The following is a 13,489-nucleotide window of genomic DNA, read 5'->3' on the forward strand; positions in this document are numbered from 1 at the left end:
TCGTCGCGTACAGCCAAACAGTGTCAACCAGCCGCGAAAAGAAGTTGTGGAAGAAATACTTCTGTTGGCACGAGGAAGAGCTGAACCCCTTTTGAGCGCATTGAGTCCCCTGACCGTAGTTTATTTCATCATTAACGCACATATTCGCGTGTCGAATAGATTGCTTTCGTGGACTGCATATTTGACGGTTATTTCGGATTGTTATATACGCCAACTCACTTAATCGGAGAGCCGCTACCGAAGCGAAATTATGTCAGTAAGTGTCCTGAAAACTGATGATCTTAACGCGCTCGTTATGGCGACTGAACACATCGCGTCGCAATCTGTTTGGGATCTTTGGACTGATATTGATCTTAATGTAGACTACGAATGGAGCTACACCCCAGGTGCTTAGTGTTGGCGATAAGGCCAGAATTCTCTGTGTTGCTGATGTTCGAGGTGGGTCAATATGCGTGATCTTGAGCTCGTGCAAGTCTGCGAAGAACGGATCAATGAGCACTTCGCTGCACAATATCTGCAGAGGAGTTTTCTTAGTGAGAATGCGATCTAACGATAGTCCCATCTAGGCCAGCTCTCGATTTTAAACCAGCTTGCCAAGGAACATAACGCTTCGTTCATCATCCACACTGGAGATTTCGGTTTCTACGACCGCGACAGCGTGCCCAAAGTAACTGACAAGTATGAGCAAATCCTCATTTGTGCCATCTTATTGTGCCATGTGACAAATGAGTCAGGATACTAACTAGTACCAGGACACTCCGTCATGTTGCGCAGTACTCGCCACTGCTCGACGCACGGTCGCTACCTCAAGAATCTCAGTCTCTGCGACACTATCTGACTTCGCGCCCAATTTCACAGCTTTATCAGTTTCTTTCTGGAGAACTGAAGTTCGATGTGCCAGTTTATACTGTCCACGGCGCTTGCGAAGATGTCTCGGTTTTGGAAAAATTCCGATCGGGCGAATACAAGGTCAATAACCTGTTTGTTGTCGATGAACACTGCAGCCGTAGCATCGACACTGGTAATGGCGTTAAGTTTAGACTGTTGGGATTGGGGGGCGCACTGGTCATGCACAAGCTTTTTGACAACGGATCGGGTCGCACGACCATTGCCGGTGGCGGCGGTACAACATGGACCACTCTACTGCAAATTGGCGAGTTGATCGATACAGCGGCACGAGTGTTTGATGAGACGGAGACTCGGATATTAGTCACCCATGCTTCACCGGCTCGTGAAGGAATATTAGCCCAGCTTGCGTTGGCGATAAAGGCAGATTTCTCCATATCTGGTGGTCTCCATTTCAGATACGGATGCAGTTACAACGAGTTTGCGGTTAATCCTACGTATGATTACTTCCGTGGCAAGCTCGCAGGAGCGCGTGCACAATTCATGGATGTCTGGGATATCGTCAAGGGTGAAGTGCAACCAGTCATCGCCAATAACCAAACTCAGAAGCAACTTATCGAAAATGCTTTGACTATGATAGAAAAAATGCCAACAAGTGCTCAGGCTAGCTCAGAGCGCGAGATGGAAAGAGAAGAGTCGGCGAACGTAGGATTCCGAAACATGTGGCACTTCAATCTCACCGATGTTTCCTACGGAAGTCTTGTGCTTGATGTTAAGGACGGCAAGATCAGCACTGAGACGAAGTCTGAAGGTTTCAATTTCAAATACCGAAGACCTGGTACGAATTCTACGAACGTGGCAGTGCCTACTGCTACTGCTGCTGCTGCTGTGAAATCGACCTCTAAGCCTTCGCAGCCACGAAAAGGGCCGTCGCCAGCGAGTAACGGCATCGGACCAACGCCAACGACCCCCGCCCCGGCTGTTCCGGCAGCTGCGCCACAGAAGCCAGTTGAGCGACCAAAATCCGCTACTCCTGCGCCAGCTGAAGCCGCTGTGCCATTGTCAGAGGAAGCTCCGGTTGCTCCAGCTACCGAGGAGGGGAAGACTGAGCAGAAGCCATCAGATCGACCTGCCGAGGCTCCGAGCGAGATAGCTACCGAAGGCAAGATCACGGGAATAGCACCGCCGCCAGCTGACCTTGTTGCAAAAGCTGCGGATGAGAAGGACACGACCCGCGAGCCGCGACGTCCTGGACTGTGGGTAGCTCGAGCGGACGATTCGGAAGAAACACTGAAGACCTACTTCGCGGCAGAAGATCAGTCTCACATCACATCTGTACTTATCCGCATCGCGCAGACCGGCAAGAAGTTTGCGTATGTGTATTTTGATACTCAGGAAAACGCTATGGCCGCGCTGCCACGGGTAGACCAAGAGAAGCTCGGAAAAGTCACTCCAATTAGCGACAGTGCTTCACGGGGTGGCCGAGGATTCGGTGCTAGTGGTCGAGGCGGATCATGGCGGTCAGGTAGCGAGACGGAAAGTGTCCCTAGGCGAGACCCTCACCGCGGCCGCGTCAGCGGTGGTAGTCGTACTCTCGCCCGTGGTCGAGGAGGTCGTGGACGAGGCGGGCCAGGAATAGGTGGTGGTGATGGCGATAGCTCGGCTGGTACTCCCTCGCCTGCTACTGCGACGTCCAGTTAATTGCATCGCCGCCATGAACAGTCATTCGCTATGCCTTTGGAGAAGGGGAGTATAGAGCTACGATGAGAAGAAACAGCATTTGTTATGTGTACTATGATTGTTACGTGCATGGGATCCGTGTGTTGCTTTGTCTTTTGTTGCCACTGGTTTCTTCTTTTCATATTTCAGACGGTACAGGCATTACTTTAGCCAAGACGTAGTGTATGACAGACTAAGTTGCTTTGCTTGTAATTGTAATGACCCAGTACATGTATGAACTGTATCAATAAAAGTAGCACATTTTCGTTATATTTATGTTGATGCCGAGCGCACAGACTTGTCAATTCGTGGTCATAAGAAAGACGGTTATTTTAATCTTTCGCATGTTAACTTGAGTATTTATTTTACTAGCCAGCAGTTATGTCAGAAGTCAAATTCTGCCTTCGATCACCCTTGGCATTGGGGTGACAAAATATACGCTACGTCCCGAGATCCCGTATACGTCAGCACTACTATTTTGACTTCCGTCGTCGTCGGGTAACACACGCGGTATCCAGAGCCTGCGACAACCGATTGGCAAACCCAGTCCTGTCGAGTTCGCCGAGGAATAGGAGTGGTTTATATGCTATAGCATCTAGTTCAGCATGGCGAAAAGTAAGTCTGCGCGATGCCCTGGACTTTTTGTGCGCTAGTTTCTCGAGTTGGATTCATAGCGCAGGTCAAGAGAACAGTCGAATTGTGGCTAACGGTTTCGGTCTGAGTATAGAACAGAAAGGACGTTTGACGCTTGTGAAGCTAATTTCGACGGCCGCTACGGGATATATGAAGGTTATGTATCGTCCACGACAAGCACCTCCGATGGTGCAGGTTCGATATGATCCGATTGGTTAGTTGCCATTTTATGTGTTGGAGAATAAGACATTTCTGTTTCCTAGATGCGTTGGAATGGAATTCTTGCCATAGTAATCGAGTGAAATGAGCTAATTCGTGGAAAACATAGCCAAACGACATGTTCTGTTCGAAGAGGCCAAGAAACGACGGTTAGGAGACCAGAAAGTCTGGGGTTTTGGCAAGCCATTGGATAAGAAGTAAGAGCTGTCAAAGCTCTAGATTCAAGTAATAGACTAGCTGTTGGACACAAAGGAGCGACGGTTTGCAAATAGATGCAGGGCGTTTGGCATGTGATGGGTTATGACCAGTTATCCTATGTGGGCTGACTGCCTTGACTTGTACATTCGTGAATATGAGTTAAATAATATTGTTACTAGCTGCGAGAGAGATGGAATAAAGGCTATTGTTCACTAGCTTCATATCACATCGGTATCTGCAGGCAGCATGATACAGATGGACTTGGAAAATTTGTTTTTTTGCGGAGTCAAGTTTATATAGCTTGCGTTTTACGTTTGGTAACGCAAATATGAGAATTAGAATTTGCCTGATATGACCAAGAATCGATAATACGCAATCTATGAATTGACGAGGAATATATGACAATAAACACAATACTTTTCTCATCTTTTTGATCGCCGACAACAAGTGCAACAAAAAATGCGCTCATAATGGTACATGCATCAAAATTCTTCATTGATTTTTAGTCTGAGCCCCTGAACCCCCAATTCCTTAACAAGATAGATACAAAACACGCATACGCAAATGCTTCAATTTTAGACACACTCCCGAATAAAACATAACGTAATTGATTAAAAAGAGCCGCCAGTAAACAAAAATAACAACACCGCAACAGACTCTATGAATACTTTTGAAGAAATTCCTTGTGAAATGCAATAATTCGGCGAACGTAGTCTTCACCAGGTGCCAAGAAGGTCGTGCGGAAATGGTATGTGCCATCTTTCTGACCGAAACCAGAGCCAGGAACAACACATACACCGGTTTGTTCAAGCAGTTCAAGACAGTAAAACTGATCTGGCTCCTCATTCCGCCTTTGAGCTTCCTTAATGGCTTTTGGTGGTATGCTAATAGTGGGAAATAGATACATGGCGCCCTAAGTTATATTAGTGAAAATTCGACCGAAATCCAATTCAAGACAAACCTTAGGCTCCTGGCATGAAACACCCTCCATTTCTTTGAAAGCATTGAAGAGTGAGAAAGCACGCTCCTTCAACGCCTTATAAATTGCGTCATACTCCGCCTTGTACACCGGATAGCTTTCGTCACCCGGCTTTGGTGGATTCACCATCAGTTCAGTCAACACTTGGCCAGACACAGCAGGGCACAGCGAGATACTAACAAGCTTGTACAACTGCTCGAGGACTTGCTCGTCGATGCCGATAAGCTCTATGTAACCACCGCGCTGACCGCACTCGCCAACCATACCTTTACTGGTGCTGTGTAACGATGCAAGCTCCACGTCATCAAACTTGCCAGCGAAGTCTCTCTGAAGCTCGCGTAGCACTTTTTTGAATGAGTGAAACTCGCCTTCGTAGATATTAGTCTGATAGACCTCGTCGGCGATAATCATGAAAGTGTACTCGGCGGCAAGAGTGATAATGTCCTTAATCTCATCACGTGAAAGACACGACCCAGTAGGATTGCATGGATTTATGACAACCATGGCCTTGAGATCAACGCCCTTAGCAATGCTATTCTTCACCACTGAAGCAATGTACTTTGTGTCAGTTCCCCAGCCAGTAGTCTCGTCGAGTAGATAAGGAATCGGAGAAGCGTTGGCGATGGTCAGTGTCGCAGAATACAACGGGTACTGAGGCACTGGAATCATGACGCCAGTCTCTGGGCCACCGCAAATAGTTGTGAGCAAAGAGCTGACAGCAGAAGACGCACCACCGGCAAGATAAATGTTGTTCGGGTCAGCGGAGAAACCATCACGCGCTAGGTGACAAGTGAGTACATTAATTTAAACCCTTCTATCCAGTGCAACATACCCTCGATGAAGTTGGCGATCGACTTTCTAATGTAGGGAACACCCTGGCTCTGTGAATACGCGCCAATCGAGCCAATTTCGTTCAAGAGAATACGCGCACGCTCAAGTGAGTCCCTGGGGAAGATCTTGTCGGCGAATTCGTTATCCAGCAGCTGAGGATACTGCACTAGCGAGAGGACTTGTCTGAAGAAAGTAATTGGCTTTTGGTCCATGGCCTGCGGATTACCAATATTGGCGTTAATAATTTCGTCGAACGGTAACGATGTATCGCCATTACTGAGTTGCTCTCGCAGTTCTTCAGCACGAATGGCGAGCCGACCACGAACGGCATAGTCAGCACGCCGTAGGTACTGGTTCATCGTGTCTAGTGTGATCGCCTTCCGACGAGGCGGAGAGGCGACATGCGAGGATGTCCCGTTGGAAAGAGTTGGTGAAGGCATGCCGGCGGATGAGGAGACCGCCGCCGCAACGGAGGACACCGAGCGAACGGACGAGGATGATGAAGAGACAACAGGAGAGTAATCCCGCGAAGGAGAATAGAATGGTGAAGCTAGTGGTGAAGTGAGAACGCTGGTAGAGGAACTGGTCATTGAGAACGACCTCATTGTGCTTGGCGGAGGCATCCGGTGAGTCAACTTGACAAACAGACAACGAAATGATAACAAGGGCGTTGTAACAGAATAATTAGAAACGCAGAATATTTTGATAAAAACTCCTCGGCCGTGGCTGCATGGGCTAGCAGAGATATTCCACGGTATAGAAAAGACACGCGACTGGAGTGGGATTGTTAAGTGCGAAAGACTCATAGACGAGACCAAAAAAATAGTAAGCACGTAGCTTCCGGCGAAATGGATGCTGTGATTGACCTTGTGATCTGCAGATCACAGCTTACATATGTATTTTAAGGTGGAGCTGAACTATCACACAGCGTGGATATTTTGCCGTCATAGGCTCGTAGCGCTCTTTCAGATATTTCACTGGGAGCTTGATAATTTTCGTCGCACTCCTCCGACATGGCTATTTTGGGGACTACTTCTAACACCACAGTGTGCCTGACAATTCGCGGTCCGCTCTCGTTCAATCACCCACAAAAAACATTATACGGTGCCAATTACAGCAGTAGCTAAAGCGCTACAATAGAGCGCAATGCTTCCATCCATTCACTAATGAACCTGCAAGTGGCCACTTCTATGTTGCCGTTCGGGGTCTAGTGCCAGTGTCGACAACTCTATCGGGTCCCGGCTGTACACCAGTCCCTTAGCCAAAATCACCGCACGAGCCGGGCGATGGCCGATGGTTGCAACTTTCTTTGCTCTCTTTCGACCGCCTTTGTACCTAAACATCTTACATATCAGTTCCAAATGCATCTTAAAACTCACCCCATAGCACAATTCATTTTGGAGCTTATTTGTGAGTCAGCTATGGCTAGTTTTATATTCATGTTTTTCAATATAAGGTTGACAAGCAAAGTTCATGCCTCGGCAACTATACATTATGGCATAAATGTGGATATTATTGTGAGTTATGGCATGAGGCTTCCAGGGCACTGGTTTAAGGTTTTTAAAATAATCGGTGTTGTGGCGCAATGGTGAGCGCATCGGATTTCGGTGAAGATGGCTTGAATTTTCCGGAGGTTGCAGGTTCGAGTCCTGTCAACATCGGTACTTTTTCTTTTTCTAACCAACGTTTTGTTTCTGCATCGGGGCTGAACACGACACTGACAAAAGTGTAAAGGAAAATTAGAGCGTTTAAAGTGAACCCTCGCGCTCAACTCATCACTGCCGATGTGAATTACATCTATGCAAGTCACTCTCATTCGTCGTCCTACGCGCAGCTATGCCATAGGACGTAAATACGATTTTAGCTGCTTTCCGCTTTCAGGGCCATTTGCCCGTTGAACTTGGTCCTGTACCGCAGATACGCTGCCAGTAAATGATAATAAAGTGTCCGGCTACAATCAGTTCTCGGAAAGTCGTGACCGACTTGTCTTTCACCACACCGTCAACACCAGCATTGCCATTAAACAGTCAGTAGAGTAGCAAAATAATCTAGAATCTCAGACCAGTAATACACTAAAATGCACACTTCACGCTTCAGACATACTATTACGTCATGCATCGCCTCTCAGTCACCCATCATCGTCCCGACTTCCGGATCATCTTTGAGCGCCGCCTTAACATCAGCCTCGCTAACATTAAGCCTGATCTTTCTATTTCTCTCTCCACGACCGTTTTGCTGAAATAAAATACCACTTTCAACCAATTCTGTTACGCCTCTTAAAAATCCCCTCGGTCTAGTTATGGCACCGTCACTGGATCTAAACGTCGTCCCAAGAATCGGCTTGTCCGGATTAGGAGGCCTGAACTTGGACGATGTGTCTGTCGTATCAATAGCATCTGTTGGTCCATATAGAATCTGGTCGCTAGCTGCAAGTCGACCGAAATTGCGTAACTTCACATTCATGATCTCGAGTACTGAATCCAGCGTATTTTCCGCGACTCCACTAATCCGTGATCTTTGAATCAGTGCTGTTAGGATAAGCTTGCATACAAGTGGCAACGATGGCAAGAATCGGAAAACAGGTGAGCTAGTCGACTCATTGATCGCCTTACGAATATGCTGGATCGTAACTTTCTGCGTGAATGTCGCAGACGCTTTCTCGGCTCTTGTGGCCATATGCGTTGGTGTGGGTGGAGCACCATCCTGTTCCGCTATCTCAACCGCCCGGCGACAAATGTCCAATGCTCGTCGTGCATCTCCAGTCACACTAGCAACCTTACGACTCGCAAACTCAATTGCCTCTGGTAGCACGATATTTCCGGGAACATCTTTCAGTCGCGCCTCAATAATTGTTTGCAACTGCGTATGTGTATAGCCGGCGAACTGTATTCTTGTCAGGCCCAGCCGACTGGAAATCTTATTCGATAATGTGCGTTCTGGCAGATCCATGATATTGGCGACGGCGACCACAATCAACTTCGAATTTGGCAGACTAGGCCAATTGAAAAAGTTGTACATGACATCTTGAGACTTCGTTACTAGCTGATCAAGTTCGTCCATTAAAACAACGACAGGCATCGTAATGAACTTGTTATCTTGAAACTCATCGTCTAGGAATCGTAGGGCATGGGCTGTAGCCACGCGTTGCTCTGAAATCGCTTCCCAAAGCAAAGCGTACGCCTGCGTTGGTTGTGTGACTTTCATGCCATTGATCTCGACGAACTGGAATGTGAAATTACGTTTGAGATATCTGACAACAGAGCGCACGGTCGCCGTCTTTCCCGTGCCGGGTGTACCACTAACGTAAATACAACTTCCGGTTTCCTCCATAATGGCACTCTCTAGAGCTGTCTGGATCTCCTCAAATTCACGCTCGCGGCATGGCAGTGCTTCAGGGGCGGCGGCGACGTGCAGTCGCGATCTTGCAGAAACATGAGGAGTCAGAGGACTGCTAGCTGCTGGAGTCTTGAAGATCCGACTTGGAAGAGGACTGATTGTGAGAGGAGAAAACTGCAGAGTTCGGCTGTGATACATTAGTGTGTCATATACATAGGTGCGCCACTGCCTGTAACTCACATCTTACTGGGCGTATGAGGACTCGTTTTCGTCGGCGTCTCCAGCTTCACCTGCGTCTTGGAATTAGCGGTGCCGGAGCTTTTGCCATCGTCTTGTTGTTTAGGTCGCTTGCGAGGAGTGGTAGATAGAGTCGTTGCCGTCGACTTACTCGGCGACGACTTCAATGCATTTTTTGGCTTCCGAGGGGTTCCTGTACTCGTGCTAGGCGTTGCCTTCACCCTTGGCCGGGGACTTCCCGCTGGAGTGGCCTTATCTGCTACTTTGCTCTTCGGTGTCGCTGTTCGAGCTCGCGTTGACATTCGGATCCGTTTCTGCGGTGTTTCGACAAAGGGACTGCTAAGTTCGTCTTCATCTGAGGTCATACTTTTGGTCGACGGCGACGGTATCCTCAAATTATCCAATCCATACCCTTTCGGCTCTGATCGTCTCCTCGGCGTCCTAATGATGAAGCTTTCCTGAACCGCAGCGCTATCATCGTATGGTCTCTGCGGTGGTGGTAGGTTTTCTGCATTCTTTGGTGGTCGGCCCCGTTTGCGCTTTGGCGCAGACGACGTGTTGTTGGTTGCCTCCCCTTCCGCAATTGGCTTCCGTGGTCTTCCAACTTTTGGCTTCGGCGAATCGAGTATTAGTCCGGTATTTACTTCCGAAACTTGTGACGCTTTTCGTGGCCGGCCACGGCCACGGCCACGCTTGATTGGAGTCTCAGATGACAATGGAGAGGATGGGTTCGCCGGCGATTGTACAAGCGAACCTTTTGGCGGACGTCCGCGTGGAGACTGCTCCATTGCTTCTAGAGTCGTCCAATTATTATACCACGAGCGCGGATGGGACGCTGGTAATCAACTTTGTTATGAGTAGGAAGCCCAAATCGCAATTCCTGTGTAATTTGGCATCAATGGCACCTTATGAGATCGAAGAATACTACAACACGCGTCCCTGACTTTGGTACAAACCCCTTCAGCATCCAAGACGCGTCGAAGTTTCCCCGATTGCAGGCCACATCGAAACTTATCGTACAGCTACACAGGCTCCCTCGTCTGAATTCATTCTAGACTCTGAGATGTACTGAAAAAGGTTAATTTGGTGACATCACGCCCGCTATTGGTTACTCGACATGTCCAAGCAGCAAGACGATCTATCGTCACTGAAATTAACGCGTGCATCATTAGAAGCGGTACGATTACTAACTGGCTCTATCGTTGACGATCTCAAAATTGCAAAAGGCAATTACTCTGATTCTGCTAGTAAGCTGCGTTTGGGTCAGTTATGACAGATAAACTGTGACGCTAACTCTGAGATCGCGTGTAGGAGAATCAGCGCGCCTTGCGGCAGCTCTGACGCAAGTTAGAGACCAGTCAGCTGTTCACCATAGTAGTGGTCGGATTGGTCCTGGCGGGCGAGGGCAGTAGACTGTGGTGGTTAGTGATTCGTAAAGGCAAGGGACAACACGGTATGTAATTTCTATAAGAACGTATGTTGTACAGTATTAAACCTATATTGTACAGTATTTACAATTATGACAAATGGCTAGATTTATTCCCTAGTATCTCTGCCGACCAATTTTAGGTCTCCATTCAATGCCAGGATGTGTTTCTGGTGTCGCCTCCGCATCTTCTCTCCAGATCTTAATACTCTTGTCTGCCTCGCATGTAATCAAGCGTAAGCCTGTATGATCAAATGTACTGGCAAAAATGCCATTTTCCGCATCCAGGGATCCGGGTACTGCAGTTGTTTCGATGTCTTGGAACTTATGACCGGACTTCCAATCAAAAAAAGCCATACTCCCGTTATCGCCGCCACTAAACATCACACCGTCACTGTTTGTGCTTAGAGTGTTCACAATAGCATTGTGTGCAGGCTCGAAATTTTGCATGAATGCACCCTCTGGGAATTTCCATTGCTTGATATTGTCAGCACTCCCACTTGCGAATGTGAACTCCGTGGGATGCATCGTGAGCGCGCGAACCGACTTCTTATGATGAGTGAGTACTGTTTGTGTTTTACCGGCCGCCAGGTCCCATAATCGAACCTGTGTATCCATACTGCCCGTAACAACCTGTGGATCCGCCTCTTGGCATTTGACAGAGCTAATGGTGGCCTTATGTCCACTTAATACGTGCACTGCCATCCGTGTCCGCATATCCCAAACTCTGGCAACAGCGTCACGGCCCGCCGTAACAAGAACATCCAGATTCGGGTGTAAATCAAGCGAATAAACTCCACTTAGATGCCCGTGATAATGTCGGATGACCTTATTCTGCTCTAGATCCCAGCACTTGACCATCTTGTCTTCTCCGCAACTAAATAGATAGGGATGCCGAGGGGAAACCGCCAAACCTCGAACTGTCATAATATGGCCCGTGAGCGTGAGCTTCAAAGTTCCGCTCGCTAAATCCCAAATTTTAATTGTTCTGTCCCCAGCGCCTGTGGCAAACCACTGATTATCAGGCTCGACACAAACACTACGGACCCATCCAAGATGGCCGGAAATAACTCGCATGAGCTTCCATGGTGCGTGCCATTCGGGCCTAATCTGTGTCATATTTGCACGGCGCTCCGCCAGCGCCCTTGAACCTCCGGTACCTACATGCGGTTGCTGCTGGTGAGTTGTTAGTTGCATCTGATTTTGCGCGACTTGTGGCGCGTTGGAGGCTCCTGAAGTTGCATTTGGCCGAATTGCTACTGCAGTAGACGTAGATGTATTTGACAAGGTACCCGGTGGCGGTGGTGGTGGGATTAAATCATTTAGTATCGGATTTATTTCCTTTCGGGTCGAGTCGTCCCGTTTCGAGGTCCGTGACAATGGAGGTAGTTTTTCAGCAATATGTGGCGGGAGAGGTTCTCTTGCGACTAAATATTCATTTCGAAGCTTGGAAGAAAACTTGATTCGCTGACTAGATATTTGTGAATTAGTTATGATGGGTTACAGTGAAATAGTCATATTGCGTACCTTATTGGCTCATTATAATCTAGTGAAAATCCGTAGTCTTTGCCGAAGAGATCACGACTCCGCTTTGATAACCGCTTTGCACTATTAGCATGACACCATTTAGAAAACTAATAGCTGAATAATACCTCTACTTGTTCTGCTGGGTCCATCTTATCGACAGTCGATGTGGTTTGTCGATCGATAACACCGGTGATGATGTCGGTGATGATGTTTGGATCTCTACGAAATATTTGGAGTGCAGCCGTCACCCCCGACGTAGTGCTGCTCATCACAGAAGTGCCCACATCACTCTTAAGTTTTCGTTCACACCAAATCAGCCACTCTCATATTACTCAATAAATTTGATTCTCACAGAGCAACTTTAGTCGAGACACAGATATTCAATCGCAGTTGTCAATCAAGAATGTCAAATGAACAGCCAAAAACCGGTACGCTCAATCCGTCAAGCTATGGCAGCAGATTGAATATCGGGGAACGGGATCTGTTAGTCGATCAACGATGATCTCCACATGCTAATTTTGCACTTTTATAGTCGATCTAACAACATTATCTGCGCAGCAGCTAGCTGACGTCAAGTCGCAATTGGAGCAGGAGCTCGAGCATCTTTCACAATCTTTCCAGAAGCTACGGGCGGCACAAGCGAAGTTCAAGGAATGCATAGGGACAGTCGAGAAGACTTTCAAAGGAGAAAATAAAGGTAGCCGCCGCTGTTCCAGCAACAGTATTATTCGGGGATCGCGGAAACACTAACCTGTGAGATCAGGCAAATCTATACTAGTACCATTGACTACGTCATTGTACGTTCCCGGAGTAGTCGAAGACGTTGAGACGGTGATGGTTGATGTTGGAACGGGATATTACATCGAAAAGGTAAAATGAGCAGTGAATTCTACGATGCATATGATGTTAATGATGCTCTAGAAACCGACAGACGCGATCGCATTCTACGAGAACAAGGTTGCTACGCTGCAAAAGAATCTCGTCGATCTCGAGGATATAGTGAATGGCAAGATGGGTAACCTGCGGATGGTCGAAGAAGGTATGCTTGGTTTCGCATTTATTTCCCATTCTATATTGCCTGGGCTAACAGAGTGTTAAAATTAAAGTCTTAAGGCAAAAGGTGATGTCGTCAGCCCCAAATGTCGCATAACGAAGTCACGAGTTCCAAGAGATTAATGTATCATATCTGAAAGTAGATTCGGTAGCTACTATGTATATATGTGGGCCATAGAATATTGCATGAGTATTATGCTCCTTGCTTGTTATACCTTGCTGACTACGGTACTGCGTGAAAGCTGAGAACTTGCTCCATGGCTGATACCGTTAGCTGACGCAACAAAGCCACCAGGCCAAGCCGTTCAGCGGCTCGTTGCAGAGTATGCTACCTGACTCTCTGTGCCTTCGTGGCCACAATCGGTTGCTGCTTAGGAAAAACCCGTCCGTCGCCAAGGACACGAGACTAACCTAGGCACCTTGTTGCCCTTGAACAAGCCTCGACAGAGCCTCGACCGCAGCAATCGAGCCTTAAGAACCTGATC

General features: G+C 47.7%; 6 protein-coding genes and 1 non-coding gene across 7 annotated transcripts; 4 read left to right on the forward strand and 3 right to left on the reverse strand.

Moving 5' to 3' along the window:
• Positions 1–54: 54 nt before the first annotated feature.
• Positions 55–2,891, forward strand: POJ06DRAFT_131616 (uncharacterized protein). Its single transcript, XM_056184379.1, has 4 exons — positions 55–256; positions 363–438; positions 567–678; positions 753–2,891. The coding sequence occupies exons 1-4, from the start codon at positions 251–253 to the stop codon at positions 2,545–2,547; spliced, it is 1,989 nt and encodes a 662-aa protein (XP_056042706.1). The 5' UTR covers positions 55–250; the 3' UTR covers positions 2,548–2,891.
• Positions 2,892–3,012: 121 nt separating this feature from the next.
• Positions 3,013–4,031, forward strand: POJ06DRAFT_256466 (uncharacterized protein). Its single transcript, XM_056188018.1, has 3 exons — positions 3,013–3,180; positions 3,293–3,412; positions 3,527–4,031. The coding sequence occupies exons 1-3, from the start codon at positions 3,171–3,173 to the stop codon at positions 3,616–3,618; spliced, it is 222 nt and encodes a 73-aa protein (XP_056042707.1). The 5' UTR covers positions 3,013–3,170; the 3' UTR covers positions 3,619–4,031.
• On the reverse strand, positions 4,032–6,351 carry POJ06DRAFT_256470 (pyridoxal phosphate-dependent transferase). The gene is made up of 3 exons (XM_056188019.1): positions 5,427–6,351; positions 4,577–5,373; positions 4,032–4,528 (listed from the first exon to the last, which is right to left on the reverse strand). Exons 1-3 carry the CDS (start codon positions 6,229–6,231, stop codon positions 4,274–4,276), a joined length of 1,857 nt encoding a protein of 618 aa, XP_056042708.1. The 5' UTR covers positions 6,232–6,351; the 3' UTR covers positions 4,032–4,273.
• A 645-nt stretch (positions 6,352–6,996) lies between these two features.
• POJ06DRAFT_t58 lies at positions 6,997–7,086 on the forward strand. Its single transcript has one exon. It is a non-coding gene; the product is annotated as a tRNA-Arg (tRNA).
• Positions 7,087–7,101: 15 nt separating this feature from the next.
• POJ06DRAFT_131664 (P-loop containing nucleoside triphosphate hydrolase protein) lies at positions 7,102–9,950 on the reverse strand. Its single transcript, XM_056184380.1, has 2 exons — positions 9,002–9,950; positions 7,102–8,948 (listed from the first exon to the last, which is right to left on the reverse strand). Exons 1-2 carry the CDS (start codon positions 9,784–9,786, stop codon positions 7,550–7,552), a joined length of 2,184 nt encoding a protein of 727 aa, XP_056042709.1. The 5' UTR covers positions 9,787–9,950; the 3' UTR covers positions 7,102–7,549.
• Positions 9,951–10,541: 591 nt separating this feature from the next.
• POJ06DRAFT_199469 (WD40-repeat-containing domain protein) lies at positions 10,542–12,100 on the reverse strand (the record flags this gene model as incomplete). The annotated part of the gene is made up of 3 exons (XM_056185154.1): positions 10,542–11,895; positions 11,952–12,025; positions 12,077–12,100. The coding sequence occupies 3 exons, from the start codon at positions 12,098–12,100 to the stop codon at positions 10,542–10,544; spliced, it is 1,452 nt and encodes a 483-aa protein (XP_056042710.1).
• A 146-nt stretch (positions 12,101–12,246) lies between these two features.
• POJ06DRAFT_131698 (Prefoldin) lies at positions 12,247–13,231 on the forward strand. Its single transcript, XM_056184382.1, has 5 exons — positions 12,247–12,379; positions 12,484–12,648; positions 12,715–12,821; positions 12,873–12,990; positions 13,058–13,231. Exons 1-5 carry the CDS (start codon positions 12,355–12,357, stop codon positions 13,099–13,101), a joined length of 459 nt encoding a protein of 152 aa, XP_056042711.1. The 5' UTR covers positions 12,247–12,354; the 3' UTR covers positions 13,102–13,231.
• The last annotated feature ends 258 nt before the right edge of the window (positions 13,232–13,489 follow it).

Source organism: Lipomyces tetrasporus (genome assembly GCF_029532465.1).
Source record: "Lipomyces tetrasporus strain NRRL Y-64009 chromosome Unknown POJ06scaffold_7, whole genome shotgun sequence".
NCBI lineage: Eukaryota > Fungi > Ascomycota > Lipomycetes > Lipomycetales > Lipomycetaceae > Lipomyces > Lipomyces tetrasporus.

Coding starts and splice junctions, on each gene's coding strand:
- POJ06DRAFT_131616 (XM_056184379.1), top strand. Junction 439..566: donor CTGTGTTGCTGATGTTCGAG/GTGGGTCAATAT, acceptor AGTCCCATCTAG/GCCAGCTCTCGATTTTAAAC. Junction 679..752: donor GTGCCCAAAGTAACTGACAA/GTATGAGCAAAT, acceptor AACTAGTACCAG/GACACTCCGTCATGTTGCGC.
- POJ06DRAFT_256466 (XM_056188018.1), top strand. Junction 3,413..3,526: donor GGTTCGATATGATCCGATTG/GTTAGTTGCCAT, acceptor TGGAAAACATAG/CCAAACGACATGTTCTGTTC.
- POJ06DRAFT_256470 (XM_056188019.1), bottom strand. CDS start 6,231: ATGAGTCTTTCGCACTTAACAATCCCACTCCAGTCGCGTGTCTTTTCT. Junction 5,374..5,426: donor GATCGCCAACTTCATCGAGG/GTATGTTGCACT, acceptor CTTGTCACCTAG/CGCGTGATGGTTTCTCCGCT. Junction 4,529..4,576: donor TTTCATGCCAGGAGCCTAAG/GTTTGTCTTGAA, acceptor AATATAACTTAG/GGCGCCATGTATCTATTTCC.
- POJ06DRAFT_131664 (XM_056184380.1), bottom strand. CDS start 9,786: ATGGAGCAGTCTCCACGCGGACGTCCGCCAAAAGGTTCGCTTGTACAA. Junction 8,949..9,001: donor CCTCATACGCCCAGTAAGAT/GTGAGTTACAGG, acceptor AATGTATCACAG/CCGAACTCTGCAGTTTTCTC.
- POJ06DRAFT_131698 (XM_056184382.1), top strand. CDS start 12,355: ATGTCAAATGAACAGCCAAAAACCG. Junction 12,380..12,483: donor AAATGAACAGCCAAAAACCG/GTACGCTCAATC, acceptor GCACTTTTATAG/TCGATCTAACAACATTATCT. Junction 12,649..12,714: donor TTTCAAAGGAGAAAATAAAG/GTAGCCGCCGCT, acceptor CTGTGAGATCAG/GCAAATCTATACTAGTACCA.